Source organism: Gavia stellata, chromosome 5, assembly GCF_030936135.1.
Source record: "Gavia stellata isolate bGavSte3 chromosome 5, bGavSte3.hap2, whole genome shotgun sequence".
NCBI lineage: Eukaryota > Metazoa > Chordata > Aves > Gaviiformes > Gaviidae > Gavia > Gavia stellata.
Genome location: NC_082598.1, coordinates 42,793,563 through 42,813,340, shown reverse-complemented (window position 1 = coordinate 42,813,340; position 19,778 = coordinate 42,793,563). Strand labels below are relative to the sequence as shown.

Below are 19,778 nucleotides of genomic sequence, written 5' to 3'. Positions count from 1 at the left end.
AGCAACCCAAAGCCAAGTCCTTGCCCCCTCCTTCCCTGCTCTCCCTCAGAAACAGGTGCCAGCAACCAACGCCAAAAGACAACAGGAGGAGAAAATCATGCGGTACATGACCCTGCTGTGACTTCATAAGAGGCTATATGGCTTGCATTTTTGGAAAGCTTGAACAATGCTATTCAACGGCATCATCAGGGAGTTGCTGAATACACTGTTTTCATGTTAAAGAAAGGAAAAGGATAATGAAGTCAAGAATACTATAATAGTATATGGAAACCTGGAGTGATGATAACCTAGTGGCCTGCAGTAAGATTTGTACTAAACTATCCAACTTGCAGAAGACATTTCAATGAATTTTAAAGCATGTTTGCCATGACATTTTACACCAGTGACACTTAGTGAAAAGGTACACAGCCACTGAACCCGTTTCCCTAGATGACCGAGAATACTGGTAACGATACAGCTGTAGCTACAACAGAACACTTTATACGTTTGCAATGCCTAAGGACCTTGCAATAAAATTATCAAAGTTAATCAGAAACATGATTGTTTTCAGGAACGTATATAGCCCTGATCCAAACATGACAATGCTGATATATCGTGTTGTATGGAAGCTTGCATTGGTGCCTGCCAGTTTCACCTTGAGAGAGAGAGGACTGGAACCAAATGAAGTTTTTTATGTTTCCATTAAATCAGCACCTGGTAGTTTTTAAAGTCTGGTATGCTTAAGTTTGCTTTTATATTTAAGCTTTACTTACATGATGTGTGGCACACATCAAAGATGTCTATTTTGAAATAATATACTTAATAAGCAGCTACTGAAACCTGGTCAAGTGCTTGTGTATTTCTCACTCTTGTACAAGGAACAGAAAATAAAGCCTCTATTCATTTTGACTTTACTGCTCAGTCAGAGCTTGTTTACAAAAATGCTACTAAACATGTTTTGGCCAAGTATTTTTGTAAGACTCACTACCACCACAACAAATAGCTGTGTTTTAATCCATTTTCTATTGTCAAATAGATTTACACCACAGCAATACTTAAATTCCTGCACTGGCTCTGTCTGATGAAAGTACCCAGACATTTATATTTTAATAACTTCATGAGATTACTTCCCAGAACAGTTATGTTTCCATGAAACTATGACACACACAAACAAGCAAAAAGAAACTGTCACAGGAATCAGATTAAAATCTGTAATTAAATTATTTAAGAAGTGAATGGCTAAAGAGTTCACTGCTTTCAGAAGAAAAAGTTAGATTTACTCAGGATTTTTCACCCCCCTCGTGAACAACTTTTTAGTATGTATAAACATTGTCATTTATGTTGCTAATTAACAAAGAATGCTTAGAAGCAGGTGTTTAATACTGGGGAAGAGGCCCGTTAGCATAACATGAGAACCTGGAAAAAGATTTCAACAAAAGAATTCAAGAACAAACTTGAATGTGAAAGAAGCTGTTCATGCATAGATTCGGCACAGGAAAAGTGGCAAAAGCAGGAGTGGGGAAAAAAAGAAAGTGGTGCATGAAAACCATTACTGGCAGAAAGAGAAGAGGTTCAGAAATTTAGTAAGTATTAAAAACAAAAATTGCACAAGATCTCAAAAACGCCAGGGAAGGGAGTCTGTTACACAGTTTCGCTTAAATTAACCATAGATTAATAACAGGCAGCCCCAAGAGTTGACCTCCAAGAGCAGATCTTTCTGAAAAGAGAAGACCAGATAACCAAAGGTGGGGGGAACAGACTACAACACATTTCTGCATCTGCTGCCAACCTTAACATCACCACTTCCACCTGAACCAAGCACATTCCTCCATCCTTGTTCCCTGGCTCTGTTTATTCGTTCCATCTGAAGGAGAAAACAATACAGGAAAACATAATTCAAGGAATCACTAAGTAAAAATTGAACTTCACTATTAACACATTTTAGACATATTTTACCCTTTCTTTTTCCAATCTTCTCATTTCATCTGCCTTCAGTAAACTGATCTGCAATGTGTAAGGATTAAACATGCTTAGTAACTGGGAAATCAAACTACTCCATATTATTACACAACATATAACATGCCATACCACAAGATATTTCATTAAAATTACTATGGGTGGAAAAAGGAAGTCTCAAGAATATTGTCTACCTGATCTTTCTGGCGTTTTTCTTTTTCAGGCAGTTCTAACCTTTTCTTTTTTGAAGGCTCCTGAAAAACAAGCATATAATTTGGTATTTATTACTGAGCCATTATTCTGTCAAGTCTCTGTCAAGATAGGTTAGTGCTCCAATTGCTGGTGTATGTCCACGAAGATTTAAAAAACCAAAATTTTAAAAAAATCACTGTTACATAATGTTTGGAAAAAAAAGATAAGGAGGAAAGGTTTGAAGGTTTTATTTTGTCATTCTTGCTCTGCACTTAGCTTTTGCTTAGTTTGAAAATTGACAGATGATTTCATGATACCTCAAACATTTTCCTCCTTTCATCTCCTGGATTCATTTTCTTCATTGGAGTTGGAAAGGCCTGGATAAAAGGTGAAACTTAAAATTAGACGGCATAATGCCAGAATGAGAGAAAAAATACTAATAAAAAAAAAATCTTAAACCCCTAACTTAGTAGGTGCAAAATGTAGTTTAAAATAATTAATTACTCAGGAGGTTTTAAATCAAAAGCACTGCTAGGACCTAGGGGTAAATGCTACTGTACTTGTTCATCCTCTACTAAAAGCTGTGTCTTGAAAGCTGAAGGCAGTAATTTTAAAATCTATTTTAATTTTTCTTTTCTGGCAGTATCATTCTGCATTACAATCTCTTCCTATTATAAGTCTTTGAGGGCCCGCCCCTAGATATTAGGATTATCTTTTATTTGGAGAACAGATTTATTAGGTTATCCTTAGGGTCTTTAGCTTGGGTAACTCTAACCAAGGTTCTTGTTACCTACACAAAAGGAGAACTCAGTCACTATTGAATACCTGGTAAAGGTAAATGTACGTAATAAACCATGCTGCTTACTCTAGTATTCTCAAAAAAGTCATGGTTACTTTTAAAGCAATTTTTTTTCTGACCGTACTAGAACACAGAGAGCTTCATAGTATTTTCTTTTGACAACCTAAAATCCTATCAAATGAGTACTTTAAAATCAAGTATTTCAGAAGACGGAAGCCTTTAGAGACTTAAGTCAGTGTAGTTCAACTACAGTGAGTTAACATAGTATCACTAAACAAAGGAAATGATTGTTACATGCTCCTCTGAAAAGCCAGTTGAGAGCTGCAAGTTCAGACTACCCTGGAACAACAGCAAAGAGAAGAAAATTTATATTACACTGGAGCCATTGTTTCTATCCTACATCTTATCCCTTGTCACTAGGTACAATCCATGCAACGAATATGTCCTAAAATTGCAGTGCTACTGACTCCTTACATGCAGCAAGAGGATATTTCCTCAGTCTCTACCCTGCCACTTGGTGTCTCTATGCAAGTTGGATCAGTGCTGGCTGGTGAAGCTGATTATAAAGAGCAGCAGACTAGCAGATGGTTGCACAACAAAGCTTTAGAACATAAAAGCCTCATGGTCTCATAAAGACACACAAGAAGTCTGTAAGTTCACTTCTTCTTCCTCTCTTTTCCAAACTGTGTATCATAAGCCACCAAGGCTTGTGAGATCAATGAGATTTTCCCTAAACCTCCAATAACTTTTGAACCTCAAGGGTAAGTTATACCTCGGGGATAATTTTCTATCCACCTATCAAATTTGACAGATGGATAGAGAACTCAGTATTATGTTCCCTGAAGTACCATGGGGAGAAGGAAAGAAAAAAACCTCCAAAACCCACAAGAAACCCACAACAACAACAACGTTACTCATTCAGAAGAAAATTTGAGTTAGTTTTCTTGCTGAAGTGAGAGCTTCTTGGTTGCTAGTTGTTTGGCGCATGCATATAGCTCAAAACTAGCTGCATCATAAACATCTCCTGGCCATGCATTAATTAAAAGAATAAAGAGAGAGAAAAAAAGTTTTATGTAATAAGGAGTACAGAGACAATGACTGGAAGAAAGATCAAAAGTACTGTATGAAGGTATACAGGTATACAGAATACTATTTCTCATCAGCTCATGGAATTGAGTCTGGGAAACTCTTCTTCCAATTACACAATTTTTCTGGCTGACAACACTTCAGAAAATTACTAAAAAAGTTTTCTACGTTTTGAAAATTTCAGATTATTTTTGAACATGGAAGAAAGATGCAAAGATTCTTATCCAGTGTCAATGATCTTGGGATACCTGACAGAATTCCGATATTTCTAAGAGTGGTCAACACCAACAAAGGAACTGAAAACATGCAAAGCACATCTAATTCAGCAGTGGAATTAAAAACCAAACTTAAAGGTAGCAGTCTCCAAAAATCATTATATTAAAACTAATTAAAGGAAAAAAAAATAATCAATAATGAAGCAAGCCAAGCATTTAAATGACTACTACTTTCTCTGCAGATGCATGTGTCCATGTAAAAAACATTTTGAAAAGGAATGCATAGTATTTTCATAGCATTTAAATAAGGTATGAGCAAAACAGTTCAATTTAAGTAACTCAGCTTCTTACCTGTCTAGATTTAGCCAATGGCTTCTTCTCATTAGGCTTTTTAGGTGCATCACAAGACTTCCTGATCACTAAAGGCACTCCATATTTTGCAGCAGGTTTGGTAATTTTCTGAGCTGGTGCAACTGAAGTCAGTATTTGTTCTTGAGCTGGTCTTTTAGCTGAAAAGAAAAAAACCTGTTTTACAGCTATCCAGGCTGGCCAGTGTACCATATTTCCCTTTCCCAGGGTCTTGGAACAGCAAAGCTTGAGGAAAACAGGTGAACTGCTAACACTTCATTCACATGAACTGATACATAAGTGCAATATACCCAGTTGTCCAAAACAGCTTGTCTAAATTTCATGCTTGATAAGAAAGAGCAAAACACAATCCCTGAGCTTTTCACTCTCAACACTTCACTTCAAACTGGAGAACTGAAGCTTATTTCAGCTGCCATGCTTTATTATCCAATTGTCATGGACACAGGGAAAAGTTTTCCTAATGGAATGGAGAGACAGGCCTCCCTCCACTGACGACACTGGACTACAACCTGCAAGGCTCATGTCAGCAAAAGATGAATTCTGGAAGAGCTTCAGTGGCCTTCAGGAATACTGTTCTCCCTGCAGGGTTCCTGAAAATATGCCAATAGTGTGGATTTGATTCTGTGTTAGCAGTCTCTCTTACTACAGAATAGCAGGACAGCAGTGAAACACTTACATAACACTGTCAAGAGACACCAAAGCACTTGCCACAGCTTCAAGTAACTACAGGAAATAAAATAAAGGAAGGGGAAGAAAATCTACCAAAAAAAAAAAGGTAAACTAATGCAGGAAAATGAAGCAAGGTAGGACCATCTTGACAAAGTGAACCACGATCTAATTTGCTACCAGTAGTAGAAATTCTGCTGCTATGGGCTGAAGTCAGGGCTTAACCCTGGACTCTCTAATGAAACCTCCCACATTTTTACAAGAAATGCTATTTCTCGTTACCCATTTGTCATTAGTAAGGGAAAAATAAAATCATGCAAGAACAACATATGAATTATTTCCTGTATTTGCAGTCTTCATTGTCTCCTTAAATTTTGGAAGAGTAGCATACTGCAAGATGAAATAGTAAACCTAAAATATTACAGGACCATAGTTTGTATTTGCATCATTTGTGCCCTACATACATCCAGCTCCCCGGGGGAAGCGGGAAAATTGCTTCCCTCTCTTTTTTTCCTGAAACTGCTAGAATCAGGTATAAGAACACACCAAAACCAATAAAAAGAACAAAGCTACATACACTATCTTGCCAGAGCTGAAAGCAAAAGCACTTTACACACTTACTTACCTGGTGCAGCATGTGGTCCAAACTTCTGGAAGATTTTGTGATTGAATTCTTCTGCAATAAGCTAAACAAAAAGTTGAACAGTTAGCCAACAGGATTTATGACTAAAGATAGAAAGAATTCCCTTTCAGAGAAGTGTGCAACTCCCAGTAAGTATCTAACTAATAGTATTTACTGTAACTTAAATTTACATGAATACTTAACTTTATGTATTCAATTTAGTATCACTAATATTAATATGGAGCTGGATTCAGTGTTTTCAAACATTTTTGGCATAATTACTCAAATAATTTTTAAAAAGCAATTTAGTCTAACTTCTGGGTGGCACATATTACCTCATTTATGAACTAGCTAAGAACTAGAAGAAAGTTAATGTGAGCATCAATATAGTTTTATGCATAGTTCATTTTAGATTTCTATATAGTTGCCAAATTCCACTTCAATTTCTCAGACAGCTTGTGTCAAAAAAAATAGTCCTTTAAAAATATTTGCAGTTTTTAAGCTTCTCTATCCTTTTCAAGATGGGAAGATGACTACATATGTGGATATCTAGGAACAACATACACAGTGTGCTGTCAGGCATATCAAATTAGCATAATAAAATGTGGAAAACAGCCTTACTGGAGGAAAAAATTGGAGTCTAGACAAAGAACATTCAAACATTAGTACACCATCATCTCGAATACTGTATGTACTTCTGAACCCAACACCTCAAAAACCGTGTAGTAGAAATGAAAAAGGTTCGAAGAGCAGCAAGGCTAATTACAAGTGTTGAAAAGCTTCAGTACAAAGAACAAATAAGCTTGCTCTTCAGCCTATAAAAAGATGACCGAGATGTAATGTGACAGGTCTAGAATACCACATTTGATTTTGCAGAGAAACACACAAGGGCAGCAAATGATAATACCAATATAAGAAGTGGAGTACAACTGAATATAAGGAGGAAGGTTTAGAATAAACAAAGTTGACGCTTTCTGCAACAAGTAGTAGACCTGTGAAATTTCTTACTGATCATAAAAACTTACACAGGTTCAAGGAGAAATCAAATAAGCTCACGATGAGAAATCTATTGAGCATGACTAAATACCAAAGAAGATGCTTCCTGAGCTGATGCAATTGAGACAACAAAAGATGAAGGCTGGGAGCGTATTATAGGGTAATGTCACGTACGCTTGCCTTGTTCTTATACGCGTCACCAGGTACTGTTTATGGCCAGTGTTCACTGCCCACAGGATATGCAGTGAGACTGACTTTTAGCTGACCCAGCACCATGTTCTCATTTTCTAACACCCTGCTCTCAAACTTCTTGCTGAATCTGAGTGCCGCAACTGGTGCTACCAATACAGACAGGAACTGCAAAGGTATTTTTTACAACAGAGCTACTTGCAGACAGATAATGGCCATACTACAGACTACCTTTCTAGAGAGGGAGCATGCCAGGAATGTGTTACTTAACGTTCTGAGAACTGACAGCAATGTTAACTGCTAAACCACAAGGTTTTAAGGAACAGTCTTTATAAAATCTTGAACTATCCAGATTATTTTGATTTGCTTAGAGGCTACCAGTCAGTTACAATGGATGCTGAGGAGTTAAAACTGAAGAAAAATAAGAACCAAAGTGCAGAACTTAGGACTCTGCACATGATGGCAAAGAAACTTTTTAATCTGCACAGTCTGTCATCAAAACATTCTGTAAGCAAGAAGTCACACACGAGAACAGTTGCCTAGTAATGGTATTTCAATGATCTTGACACTTTTATTTGGGTGGTAAGCTGTAACAACTGAAGTGTGATTTTTCCATGATAACACAGCTACTGACAGAAAAGAAACATGATTCTTCAGTACCTTTCAAAAAGCACTTTTTTTTTTAAATTGATGCCAATTTAGATCCACTCTTTACTGTAACTTAGTAAATATGAAAATTAAGAAAGAATTTATATAAAACTGGAAGACTGATTTCCTGTCATTTAAGAGGAGGATTTCAGCAATAGTTGCAACACATTGAAGATGTCAACTATGGAAGATCTCTTAAGCTTAGACTAAGGAAAGCAGAGGACAACAGCATTAGCCGTGGATGAAAGTGAAAGAAAATAGGCATTACAGCTGTGTCATAGAATGACCGCCTCCGGCTGAATACAAATGCACCAGTGACTGATACATTTAGTAAAAGGTGCTTTCTGGGTGTGGATGATTTTTGTTGTTTTTAAGATTAGGTAGCATCTTTAAGTCAAACATGTTAGTGATTCAGCTCGAAAAATTGCGTGCAAGTATTCATACTCAATCTAGGAGAAATTATCATCATTTGGTAGTAGTCTATTATTAATTATACTTTGTCTGACTAACTCCAAATACAATTTCATATCCATTCTAGCTACTGAAAATAAAATCACAAACTACTGTTGTTGTAAAAGTTAGAACAAACTTATCTGCAAAGACTTCTGAATCTTACCTTTCATTGGGACTTCAATCTGAACTATTATTAGTTAGAATCCATTAGAATTCTTTATACTCCTTTTAAAAAAAAGCCTATTTAATTTTTTTTTGTGGAAACTACCAAATACTTCAGTAATTTGAGATTTTTTTTACAGTTCATAGTAAAACTCTTTTTTCCTCAACTGAAAGCGCCTCTATAAAAGCTCTAGGGAATACCATTACTCAAATTTCTCAGGTTATATGTTAACATTAGAAAAAAGAAAAGTCCTATGGTGTTTTTAGCAAAATTAGAATTAAAACTAACTCCATACCTGTGGCGTGAGAAATTTTTCAACCCGTTTGGCTATAAAGTTTTTCTCCAATATGGAGTTTACTGATGGTCTGTTCCTAGGATTCCTTTTAAATAACTGTGACAGCAGATTACGTAGGTCATAGGAGTAATGCATAGAAACAGGAGGAAAAGGTCCAGAGATTATCTTCAGTACCAAGTTCTTCATGTTACCAGCTTCAAACTGTATCACACAAGAAAGAAAAGTTACTAAATATTACTTACTGTCTGTCCACATGTAAGACTGCATATAAAGTTGAAGAGGAAGACAAAAAAAAACCCAAACACACCTCCCCTTCCCTCAACATACCAAAACAAATTTTCAAGGCCATCAACAGTTTGCATCAGAAGTTTAAAATAATCTGCTGTGAAGTATTCTGATTATAAATACATCATAATACAGATACTTCATACTACAGAGATATATATTTTGCTAGCAAATAATTATTTCCCTCCAGCTCTAGACTGACAACAATATACAATTAAGGATAAAAGAATTATATAATTATCTGCTTGATCTCCTCTCCCAAACACTTTCAACCATCACATGCCTTCTGCCCTTTTTAGGGAAGCCACATTTCAAACAAAACAATGTAAAGCATTCACACTCATTCAGTGTAAAATCGAAAGGAATGCTTAGACTTCGGCTTAAGCTCAGGAAGCAGAGCACACCATTTCAATCCCTTTGTACAATAAAAAGAAAACAGTACATATCACCCAGCTCACAGAAAACAATCTATTGCCATCAACTCTCAGAAAGGCAACATTGTCAGCATTGCTGCCACAGAAAAGACCAAGCAATAAGAAATTACAAAAGCTTGAAATGAAATCCTTATGCCTTGAAATTTTTCTTTCAATTTTCTTTTTTTTTAATAAAAATAGCTATTTAAAAAAAAAAAAAACACCCCACAACCAAAACAAGACAGAAAAATGTTTTTTCTTCCCTTCCTAACTGCAAAATGGATGATAAAGATGTATTCTTCTAAGCCACACACTGACAGAAGAAAAAAGCAACTCTTTCACCTTGGGAGTTTTTTCTAAGAACTATTTCTGTTCTTAACAGAAATGCATTAATCCATCTGCACAAAAGCCGACAGTCCAAATTCAGACTTTCAATGAAAACATCAAGTTTTTGGAAAGAAAGGAAACTATTCACAGTATCGTTTGTTACAGCACCTAACAATTTTTTCAGCTAACACAAGTTCATTAAAAACCTACACTGAAAACAAAATATACAGTGCTAAGATTTCTGGAGAGATTGGCATGAATCAAAACACAAATGGAAAACATTGGTCAGTATAGGACGAGGAGATTGAAATGTTGAAGGTAATTTTAAACAGTTACCATGAAAGCCTTTCATCAACTGAAACACATTTGTGTAACATCAGGAAAAATCTGTTTGAAATCACTATTCTTTTCTAGAAACAAGAATTTCTACTCACCGCGTGTTTAAGTGTGCACATTTCATAGAGAACACAACCAAGAGCCCAGATATCACTAAATCAAAGAAAACATGCTTAAGAATTAGTTCTAGGTGTAACATTGCCAAGTAACTTATATCTGTGAAGCCTATCTTTGAAAAGGAAAAGAAAAGGTTGTATTTTGAGTATGTACAAGCTCCCTTGTATCTTCCACCCCCCCCAAACAAAAAAAGAATTCAACAACCAAAAGTAAGGCAAACCTGAAAACCAGATGGGCTTATTTTAGCTCCAGGTTTTATTGACACCTTTTCATCTGAACCACCCTAGTCAGAGAAATTACACAAAATATGGACAAAGACTTTTTTTCTTTAAATGTATGCATTTGCGTGAAGTTTTTGAATTAAACAAACAAAAAACCAAACAAACCCACCACCCAATTCAGCACATACAATTCTTAAAGTCACTTTTCTCTGTTTAACATTGACTTACCCTACCCTCACCCATTACAGGATTACAGAATTTGGTTAGAATACCATTTAATAATAGATTCCATGTAAGAGAAATCAAGGGAGAAGGAACTGTAATAATTTTTATCTTTTAAGAAACCAACTGAAATTAGTGTAAGGGACTCACAGCAATGGATGCAGCAGCATAAGACTAACTTGATAACAACCATGTAAATTACATTAGGGACGCTGTTACCAGACACAGCCTACTGGCAGGACAGCAAATGTATAAGCAAAGTATCTGTATGACTTTGTTATCTGAAGCAAGCTGAGCCACCTATCTATGTATGTGCTTAGAGAATCTGATTACCATGTTTGTGATTTCATCCTTAACACAGTTTCACATTCATATTGCATAAAGTAAGACAGTACAACTAGTGTGTAGGCAGGCAAAAGTAGAGCCATAATTAAGAACACAGCTAGATCCAGAACTCTGAGCATTAAGCTAAGTCATCTCTGCCTCACATTGCTTTGTACTGCACAGACCTACTAAGGTCCCGCTTGTACAGTGAGACTCAGTATCTTCTTGGATAAGAGATGAACTAACAGCTGTTCACCATCATATGAATGGAAGAACCTTTGATTTCTAAAGAACTCACCTTCCTCTCCTTACCAAAAATGTTTAATAAAATGCTTATTAGTACCTTTTATTGTTGTAAGGTTTGTTCTGACATATTTCAGGCGATAAATAGTATGGCGTTCCTATGCAAGTGCGAGCCAATTCAGCAGTGCTAAGAAAAAATTAAGAATTAATGTTAACTAGTTAACTCACATGAAGTGCACAGATTGAGTTTTCCTAGATCAAAGTGATTTAGATTAAGTCAGAGAAAACAGCATCAAAAAGGAGTTACCTGTTAAGAACTCTGGCGATCCCAAAATCTCCCAGCTGTATTGTTCCATCTTTGGTTAAAAATATATTCTTGACATAGAAATTTTAAGAAGTCTGTTAATTAAAACATTCATACAATTGCACACTTTTTGTTCTCAACATGTTTTGGGAAGAATGAAGTTTTCTACCATTCAATCACTCTGAAGTCACTAGAAGTAGTGTTACTGACTACTATGAAACACCAGACTTATTCTAGTCCTATTTCATCAAAATTAAAGAAAACACTACTATACATTCTAAAATATAACCTTTTCTGTCCCCACTCATAAATATACGAGTAATACATAGTAGCTTCATGAAATAGCCTCATTTGCTTGTACAAATATCATATAAACCTCTATCAGACAATTCTGAAGAAAAAAAGTGTTTCCAGTATTAAAAGTGTTTACATAGAAAGACTATTTTCCATAATTTGCCAACTAACACTAGCAAGGTATTAATGTAATCACTTTGGAAGTAAACTGAGTTAAAAAATAGTTACCTACATACCTGTGACTTTATGTCCCGATGCAGGATTTTTCTGTCATGTATGTGTTTCAGTGCTAAACAGATTTGTACAAACCAATCCAGAATCTATGCATAAAAGAAAGCGCAACATGAGCATTGTTATTTATCTGAAAGCTTCCTCAGTTACATAACTGAAAATATTATCAAATCAGTTTTATAATTATAACTCAAGATTTTACCCTCTTCCCACAAACCTGTCTAAATGAAGACAACAGAATAATTAAAAACATAACAGTACATATTACCCAAATTAGGTATTAAGCCTGAGACTATTTCCATTACATATTATAAAGCTAACAAAAGTATACAATATGAATTTGATTGACTAAAGTGTTTAAGACACAGAACTTGCATTTTAAAGATTGTGCTTTTGCTGTAACCAATAAAAGTCTTCCTGCAGTTAATTAACCAAGAGTCCTAGAAAGCCGTACTAAGTTTACAGAAACACTTATTTTATCATACAGTAATTTTAAGGTAAATTAGCTTAAAAAGAAAAATAGCACAAAGCAGATTTCAGTGAGAAAAGCAACAAACAACATATAAGTAGAAAATTATAAACAAGCGAACAAAACCCTTTTTTTTTGTAAATTGCTAAATATCACAGTATAAAAAGTGACTAACAGCAAGAACTTTTCCATGTGAATAGTGGTTTCACATTCCCAACTTAGAAGTACATACATGTCAAAATTACAGTATAAGACAAGGTATAATCTTCACTTTTCCACTTTAAGTTCTTGTAAAAGTGAGCCCAAATTAGAAAAATGAAAAATTTTACAAATTGCATCCAAAACGTTTCATGATTACTCTATTCTAAATACGATCAATAGACCTAACATACTACTAAGCCTTTCCAACCACAGGTAAATTGAGATCCTACTGGATGCAGACACAAAAGCATAGAAACAATTTATAAACAAGGAAATATATATCAGTTCTAACCAAAAAATGGAACCCTACATAATCTATTTCCACTTAATTTAATCAAATCTGTACAGAAAATCCTCTCATTTATTCCAAATTCTCCCACAGTACAAATGACTTTATAACCAGCATCATGGAAAAAAAAAGAAGTCTGCTGGTATACTTCCAATACAATATTAATTTTTTTCTAATGGAAAAATAAGCTTTTGAATTATGTCAACTTCACACTGCCATATTTCATATTATTATAGTTACAAAGTATGTTATTTTATATTTTTGATAAATGAAAATCAGTATTACAAAACAAAAATCCTGTGTCATTAGATCTCTAAAAAAAACCCACTTCAGAAGTTTAAAAATATTCATGTGGTCCTTCAGTATTTTTCATTTCCCAGATTTGGTTTACTTTGGAATAGAACCAACTTTTTTTAAAGCATCTTATACATACAGACAAACCTCCAATTAACATACCCAGGATTTCCAGCTACATTTTCTTCTTTTTTTTTTTTTTAAGATACTGCTGTGACTGATGGCAACGAGAATCACAATTTGAGAACCTCCTTTTAGATTAAGCAACCGTATCTACCAAACTGAACCAAAGTAATTTAAAACTCACGAAAAAGTATCATGTAACAGAACACTATAGCAGCAGTTTGCTGTTACCTGATCTTCAGAGAATAAGATTCCTTTCTGGGCATTTATTTTTTTAAATAGATCTCCTCCTTCACAGTAATCCATCACTATGTAGAGACAGCCATTCTCTGTAAAATAAAACAAAGTATTTAAAAAAGAAAAAAAAGACCCATCTTTAATATAACTTTCCGAATATCTTCACTGCGGTCACAAAAAAGCAACAAAAAAAGTTCACCTTTTCACATGAGCTTCAGATATCACTTATTAATCCTTTTTTTAAACTTCAAGCAAAAATGATTTTTATTATTTTGAGTTTCACAACGTAAGTATCCCATTTCTGGTAATATAAGACTATTTTGATATGGAGAGAAAAAAAAAAAATTACATCTGCTCAACCAATGCCCCAAAATGGGGTTCAAAACCACTATGAAATTAAAGGTGTTACTTCATGAATGCAATATAAAACCATTCTTCAACCTGCTTTCGAACATCCTATAGATCCTCTGCCCTAAAAATAGATTTATAAATCAGGTAGTTGCCTCTATTTGCCGAATTCTTTCTTGGAGTTTTACCTGGACAAGGTATTAATCACACTTAGTGCAAGACTGTGACAATCATCAGCTCTCATACCAGGTATACAGTTCATTTTAGAGACTGGAGAACAGTAAAAAAACTTCCAGCAAACAATGACAGATGGAAACAATTATTTTCTCATTTTTGAATGAAATCTGGGGAGACTTCCAAAAAATCCTATGCAAATTTCCACTAGGAAGTATGAACATATATAATACATTTCTTACAAAGTTACAGTTTTGTTCCCCAATGCAATCTTTTCCAGTTACTGATGAAAAAAGAGATTAGGCAGAAGACTGCAAGTTACCAAAACCACAAGAACTACACTACTCGCATATTAGGCATGATTTTGAGAAGAGCTGAATAAATGCATAAAAACAATCAACATGCTGCTCAAAAGAAAAACTCTTATTTTATGAAAGAGTTAGTCATAGCACTTAAAAAAAGCTATTTAGAGTCAAAAATAACTCAATCATCTAAGTCCCTTAAATTTCACTCCCACAGAATGCTTCTGAAATTTGCCTTTCAAAACATCAAACCCAGGATTTTTCTTTTGTGCTTACAGCTCTTTGTATCTTGGTTAAGCTTTATAGTCGGTATTATTTTAAGAGACGATCCTAGGATTCTAGATTCCTTGCAGACCTGTTGCTGAAATAATTCTCTTTTATAAACCAAATCAGTACGTCAATGCGCTTTAGCAATAAAGATGCAGCATGAAGTCTCATGAACTACAGATCACAAGATCTACCTTATAAAAAGAAAAAAAAAAAGAAAAAAAGCAATCTTAAAGAACAGGCCTGTGTTACAGAGAAGACAGAAGCGTGGACTTATAAGCCAGAAGACTATGGCTCTGCAATATGACTATGGCACAAAATTCTAATTTAATGAATAGAAAAAAATAAAAGCCTCCAGCCAAAAGACATACGAAAGTCAGCAGAAAGGAAGGAAAGGAGAGAAAAGTAGTGTTCCTAAACAGTATCTGAAATAATGTTTAGGTGGTTTAATAGTATTTTAATCTACATGACAGGCTCTTGGAATCTATTATCTGTTCAGCTCATTTCCCAAGACATTCACTGTGAAAACAATGTGGAATTATGTTTCTACTTCTTTCATAGCTTGATGAAGCAAACAGTCCCATCTATTTTTGCACCTCTGAAAGCAATGATATGATTATAATTAGCGAAGATCGTATTCCAAAACAACAGACTTTGAGATAAAATCGCTCTTGCTAGGTTATCAATACCCAAATTTAGACCATACTCATATTTAACATACACAAGCACTCAAGTCATTAGGGTATACACAAGTATTCAAGGAGACTTACATTCTGGAGAAACAAGGAGAACCTAACCCTTTCATTTAAGCATCAACTGAAATTGATGCATGTAAGGAACAGACATAAATATTCCTATTTAATTTATGCACTTTTGAACTGAAGCAAGTAATAGAAGTATGAAAAAGACCGATTAAAGAAAGAAAACACACTGACTTTTAAACTACATGCGATAAGTAGTGCACAGACAGTCACTTACTGTCGTTACTTCAGGTTCTACTGTATTAATTAATCTTACCTTCAAATGACTCCCTATACAGGACAATATTCGGATGTTTCATATTAGCCAATACAGCAACTTCTCTCCTTGATTCTTCTCTCTCTTTATTTGACATCTTTAGAAGGAAAATAATGATTTTTGAGAAGAGGAATACAAAAAGAATGGATCAGTAATTAATAATAATCACTCACCTTAGAGATGTTTATTTCCTTAATAACATACTGTTGGCCATTTTCTTTCGCTTTGACAAGAATTGCTTTCCCAAAGGAGCCTTCTCCAATCTTTCGCACTTTAATATACTTATCCATAGTGATCTTCTTAAGGCATCCTTACTTGAATACTAGGCAAAAAAACCACAAAACAGATTTAGTTAGCTGTACTTAGTTGTCTAGCCTGCCAGGTCATGTTACATTTTTTAACTCAAAATATCAACCCATTTTTCTCCTCAGTTGCATCACATGCTTTGTAGCTTTTCTGTAAATCACCTACTCTTAGTCTCAATTCTACTTTGGTACAGTTAGCTCATTTGGTGTAGAAAAAGGGCTGTATTGCTAAAACCAGTTCAATCTTTCATCTTGACAGACAATTTAAAAAAAAGCATGTGTTTTATCATTAAATAAAGCAAGTAGTCAGTGCCATAACTTCTGATTCAGCTAGCACACAATCATAATATAGAGCTATAGCACCTGGTTAACAATCTTTCATTCAACTTTACTTGAAAGAACTGTGACAGTAGAGGGGGAAAAATTCCTGTATGTTACTCCTTACGAAGCACTAAACCCAGTATTTTGGAAGTTAGTCTCTATAACGAAGCCAAAAATGGACTGAATTCAAGAGATCACCATCAAGTTTAGAATCATTATGCAATATAGAAAGGTGTGACCTTAATTCTGACTAAAAACTTTGAAAATTTATTTTTCTATGTTGCATAGAAAATAAATTCATTACAAAACACTGCAAATCAGTATTTTTAATGTACTATCTGATGACTTAGACTACCTTTTGATATTAAACAGATTACTCAGCTGAATGCTGATGGTGTTTAAAGTTCAACGTTAAAAACCACTTTGGTAAAAATAGGACGCTAGTGAGCTGCATGCAGAAGGTATGGCAACATAGAGAAGTGTTAGAACAGCAGTGAGAATTGGCAAAACAAAGACCAAAGTGATAAACATCAAAACAAATTCACCATGTACTAAAAGATCATCTTTTCTACAGTAGAAAGAACTTCTATACCCTGAGGAAGTTTCCGTAAGCTGAAAACGACAAAAGGTTCCTAAGTTTTTCTGCATCCAAGCTGTGCTGGTTTTGGCTGGGGTAGAGTTAACTTTCTTCATAGCAGCTAGTATGGGGCTGTGTTTTGCATTTGTGCTGAAAACAGTGTTGATAAAGCAGGGATGTTTTAGTTACTGCTGAGCAGTGCTTACACAAAGTCAAGGCCTTTTCTGCTTCTCACCACCAGCGAGTAGGCTGGGGGTGCACAAGAAGTTGGGAGGGGACACAGCCAGGACAGCTGACCCCGACTGACCAAAGGGATATTCCATACCATATGACATCATGCTCAGCATATAAAGCTGGGGGAAGAAGAAGGAAGGGGGGGACATTCGGAGTAATGGCGTTTGTCTTCCCAAGTAACCATTACGCGTGACAGAGCCCTGCTTTCCTGGAGATGGCTGAACACCTGCCTGCCGATGGGAAGTGGTGAACGAATTCCTTGTTTTGCTTTGCTTGCGTGTGCAGCTTTTGCTTTACCTATTCAACTGTCTTTATCTCAACCCACGAGTTTTCTCACTTTTACTCTTCCGATTCTCTCCCCCATCCCACCTGGGGGGAGTGAGCGAGCGGCTGTGTGGTGCTTAGTTGCCGGTTGGGATTAAACCACGACACAAGCCTCACCCGAGAGCACTAACAGCATTTGTGCTTTGCTGTACCCAGCTTCCTTCCAACAGGAGACCTTATTAGCTTAGATCCATACTTCACATACATCTCAGGTGAGGCTCTTCTCCTTGATTTGGGATATTTTTTTTTTTGGTCACAGAATTACCATGCACCAAACACAGATGCTGCTAAAGAGTCTCGGGAAGATGAAGGACCCATACCATGGAAGCAGACTAAAATGAATAAACCGGATTAATACAGCAAGTCAAAACACAAGAGAAGTGAAGTAATCTTTTCTGCAAAACAGGAGATGGAGAAACAACCAGGACTAAGGATAACTACAAAAAAGTGAAAGTGACGGGCCTGTAATATCTTGGTGAGGTTTTTTTGCCTTGCAGTACAGAAAGATAGTTTAGTGCGAAGTTGCACTTCTAAAAAAAGAAAGACTCAGTATTAATATTCTCTTTTGGGCAATGGTAAAACATAGCAGGTGGGACACAATTTTAACTTCACCTGGCTTTACCAAGTTCTCTTTCTACCCCTGCTTTGTTTATGAAACAAGCTAAGCTGTACTGCAGCTAAACCAGCTGCATTAGGTGTAGCTTAGCGCTCCTACTGCACACTGTTCTGTCCAAATATAAAGGATCAATAATTAGCCTGTGGGCAAGAAGGTACAGTTCAGTCAAAGAGGGTATATAATTTTGTACGAGTTAGATGGCTTATTTTTACCCGTAGCATGGGAAATAGCAGCCTTGAGAAAGGACATCGGCGCTGACAGGGCGTTAGCTTTTCAAGCCCCGGGCAAGAAGTAATTTTAACCATCACGGACACGCACGAAAGCGGCTTGTGCGCCGGGGCACAAGTCACACCCCGAGACAGCCCGACCTACCGCTGGGCGCGGAGAAAGTGAGACGACAAACCCGAATCGCACGGCCAGGCCACGACCAGGCGGACGGAAAGCGACACGGCGCAGTGCCCGCCGGCCCCAGCCCGGCGGCAGGGGAGGCCCCCAGGCCAGGCCTGGCCGCGCTCCTCAGCCGGGCCCCACCAGGCCCGCACAGCTAGGGCAAGACCGGCGCCAGGGCGAGAAGCGCGGCCGGGGGCCGTCCGCCCCAGGACGACTGAGACAGGCAACCCGCCGGCGGCTACTGCCGCCGGCCCCGCAGAAGAACGGCCTCGCGCCCCTCCCGCCTCCTCCCCACCCCGACGTACCTCCCCGCCGCTTCCACGGCCGCTCAACAGAACCTCACGCCCGCCGTGGGCCCGCCCCCTCAACCCTTACTGGCGGGCCCGCCCAGCGGCTCGGCTCCCATTGGGCGCCATGTGTCAAGGCGGGGCAGCAGGCTCGCCTGACCGCCCTTCCCGCGTTAGCGGTGCTTCACCCCAGTAACGCACGGGCGGCGGTCCGGCGGGTCGCGGTGGTTATTTGCGTGTAGGGGAAAAAATACGGAACGGCTATATATCTTCCACGAACCACCCGTGATCCACAAGACCGCGCAGCCTGGCACCGGCAGTACGTGCCCTCCCAGGGACTAGCCCGGGGAGGGATTTGTGGGGGGAAGCGCGCCCCAGCGGGGCTGTGCCCAAAACTTGCTCGGGGGGTTCAGGCTGCCCACGGCTGCCGGCTCCGAGGTGGTACCTGCGGTTCCGCTACTCCCCAGTCAAAAGTGCGCGTTAATGGCATATACGAGTAAAGGCTTGCGAGTCACGCCGCTCTTTTTCAGTCTTACCCCAATTGTCTCAATCCATCATGCTGTGCGCACTCTACAAAGCACCGCTCAGTCCTGTTAGCCTTTCATACAAACGAACTTGCGGATATTTTATAATTTTTCCTTGAAAAAAACCCCACCTAACCTGCCACAATATTTTTCTGGAACCTCCATTCTGTCGATGCGTTAAGTAAAGTCTTTACCGGCCTCGGTATCTCGGCAGGCGCTGAAATGCCTCGTGCCTCCCTCAGGGTGGGAGTACACAGGAGTCACCCGCTCAGCCCGAGAACTGCGTTTCACTTGCAGGTAAGCAGCATTTTAAGCTCTTCGGGCCCTACACTCAGAGCGCGCAGTGCCCGTGAAATTTAGACGCCTCTTGGTTTAGCCAGAAGCCAAACGATGCTGCGAGGTACCGAGCCACCTCCTTTACCTGGGAAACCCGTTATTCCCCGTTCTGAAGCACGGGGATTTCCTGCCTCCCCGTTGCCGCCCGCTTTGCGCAGCGGCGAGCTGTAACTGGGCCCGTAACCCGCCCTCACAGAA

General features: G+C 37.6%; 1 protein-coding gene across 1 annotated transcript in view; it reads right to left on the bottom strand.

Moving 5' to 3' along the window:
* NEK1 (NIMA related kinase 1) overlaps positions 1 to 15,980 on the bottom strand; it is a 47,175-nt gene extending 31,195 nt beyond the window's left edge. The window contains exons 1-14 of the mRNA XM_059817441.1: positions 15,840 to 15,980; positions 15,667 to 15,763; positions 13,553 to 13,650; positions 11,951 to 12,034; positions 11,424 to 11,491; positions 11,217 to 11,303; positions 10,088 to 10,142; positions 8,629 to 8,829; positions 5,888 to 5,948; positions 4,579 to 4,736; positions 2,445 to 2,504; positions 2,130 to 2,189; positions 1,936 to 1,983; positions 1,769 to 1,843 (exon numbers count right to left, since the gene is read on the bottom strand). Of these exons, the coding sequence (XP_059673424.1) occupies positions 1,769 to 1,843; positions 1,936 to 1,983; positions 2,130 to 2,189; positions 2,445 to 2,504; positions 4,579 to 4,736; positions 5,888 to 5,948; positions 8,629 to 8,829; positions 10,088 to 10,142; positions 11,217 to 11,303; positions 11,424 to 11,491; positions 11,951 to 12,034; positions 13,553 to 13,650; positions 15,667 to 15,763; positions 15,840 to 15,956 (1,269 nt within the window). The 5' untranslated portion in view covers positions 15,957 to 15,980. The remainder of the gene's footprint in view (positions 1 to 1,768; positions 1,844 to 1,935; positions 1,984 to 2,129; positions 2,190 to 2,444; positions 2,505 to 4,578; positions 4,737 to 5,887; positions 5,949 to 8,628; positions 8,830 to 10,087; positions 10,143 to 11,216; positions 11,304 to 11,423; positions 11,492 to 11,950; positions 12,035 to 13,552; positions 13,651 to 15,666; positions 15,764 to 15,839) is intronic.
* Positions 15,981 to 19,778: the final 3,798 nt, after the last annotated feature.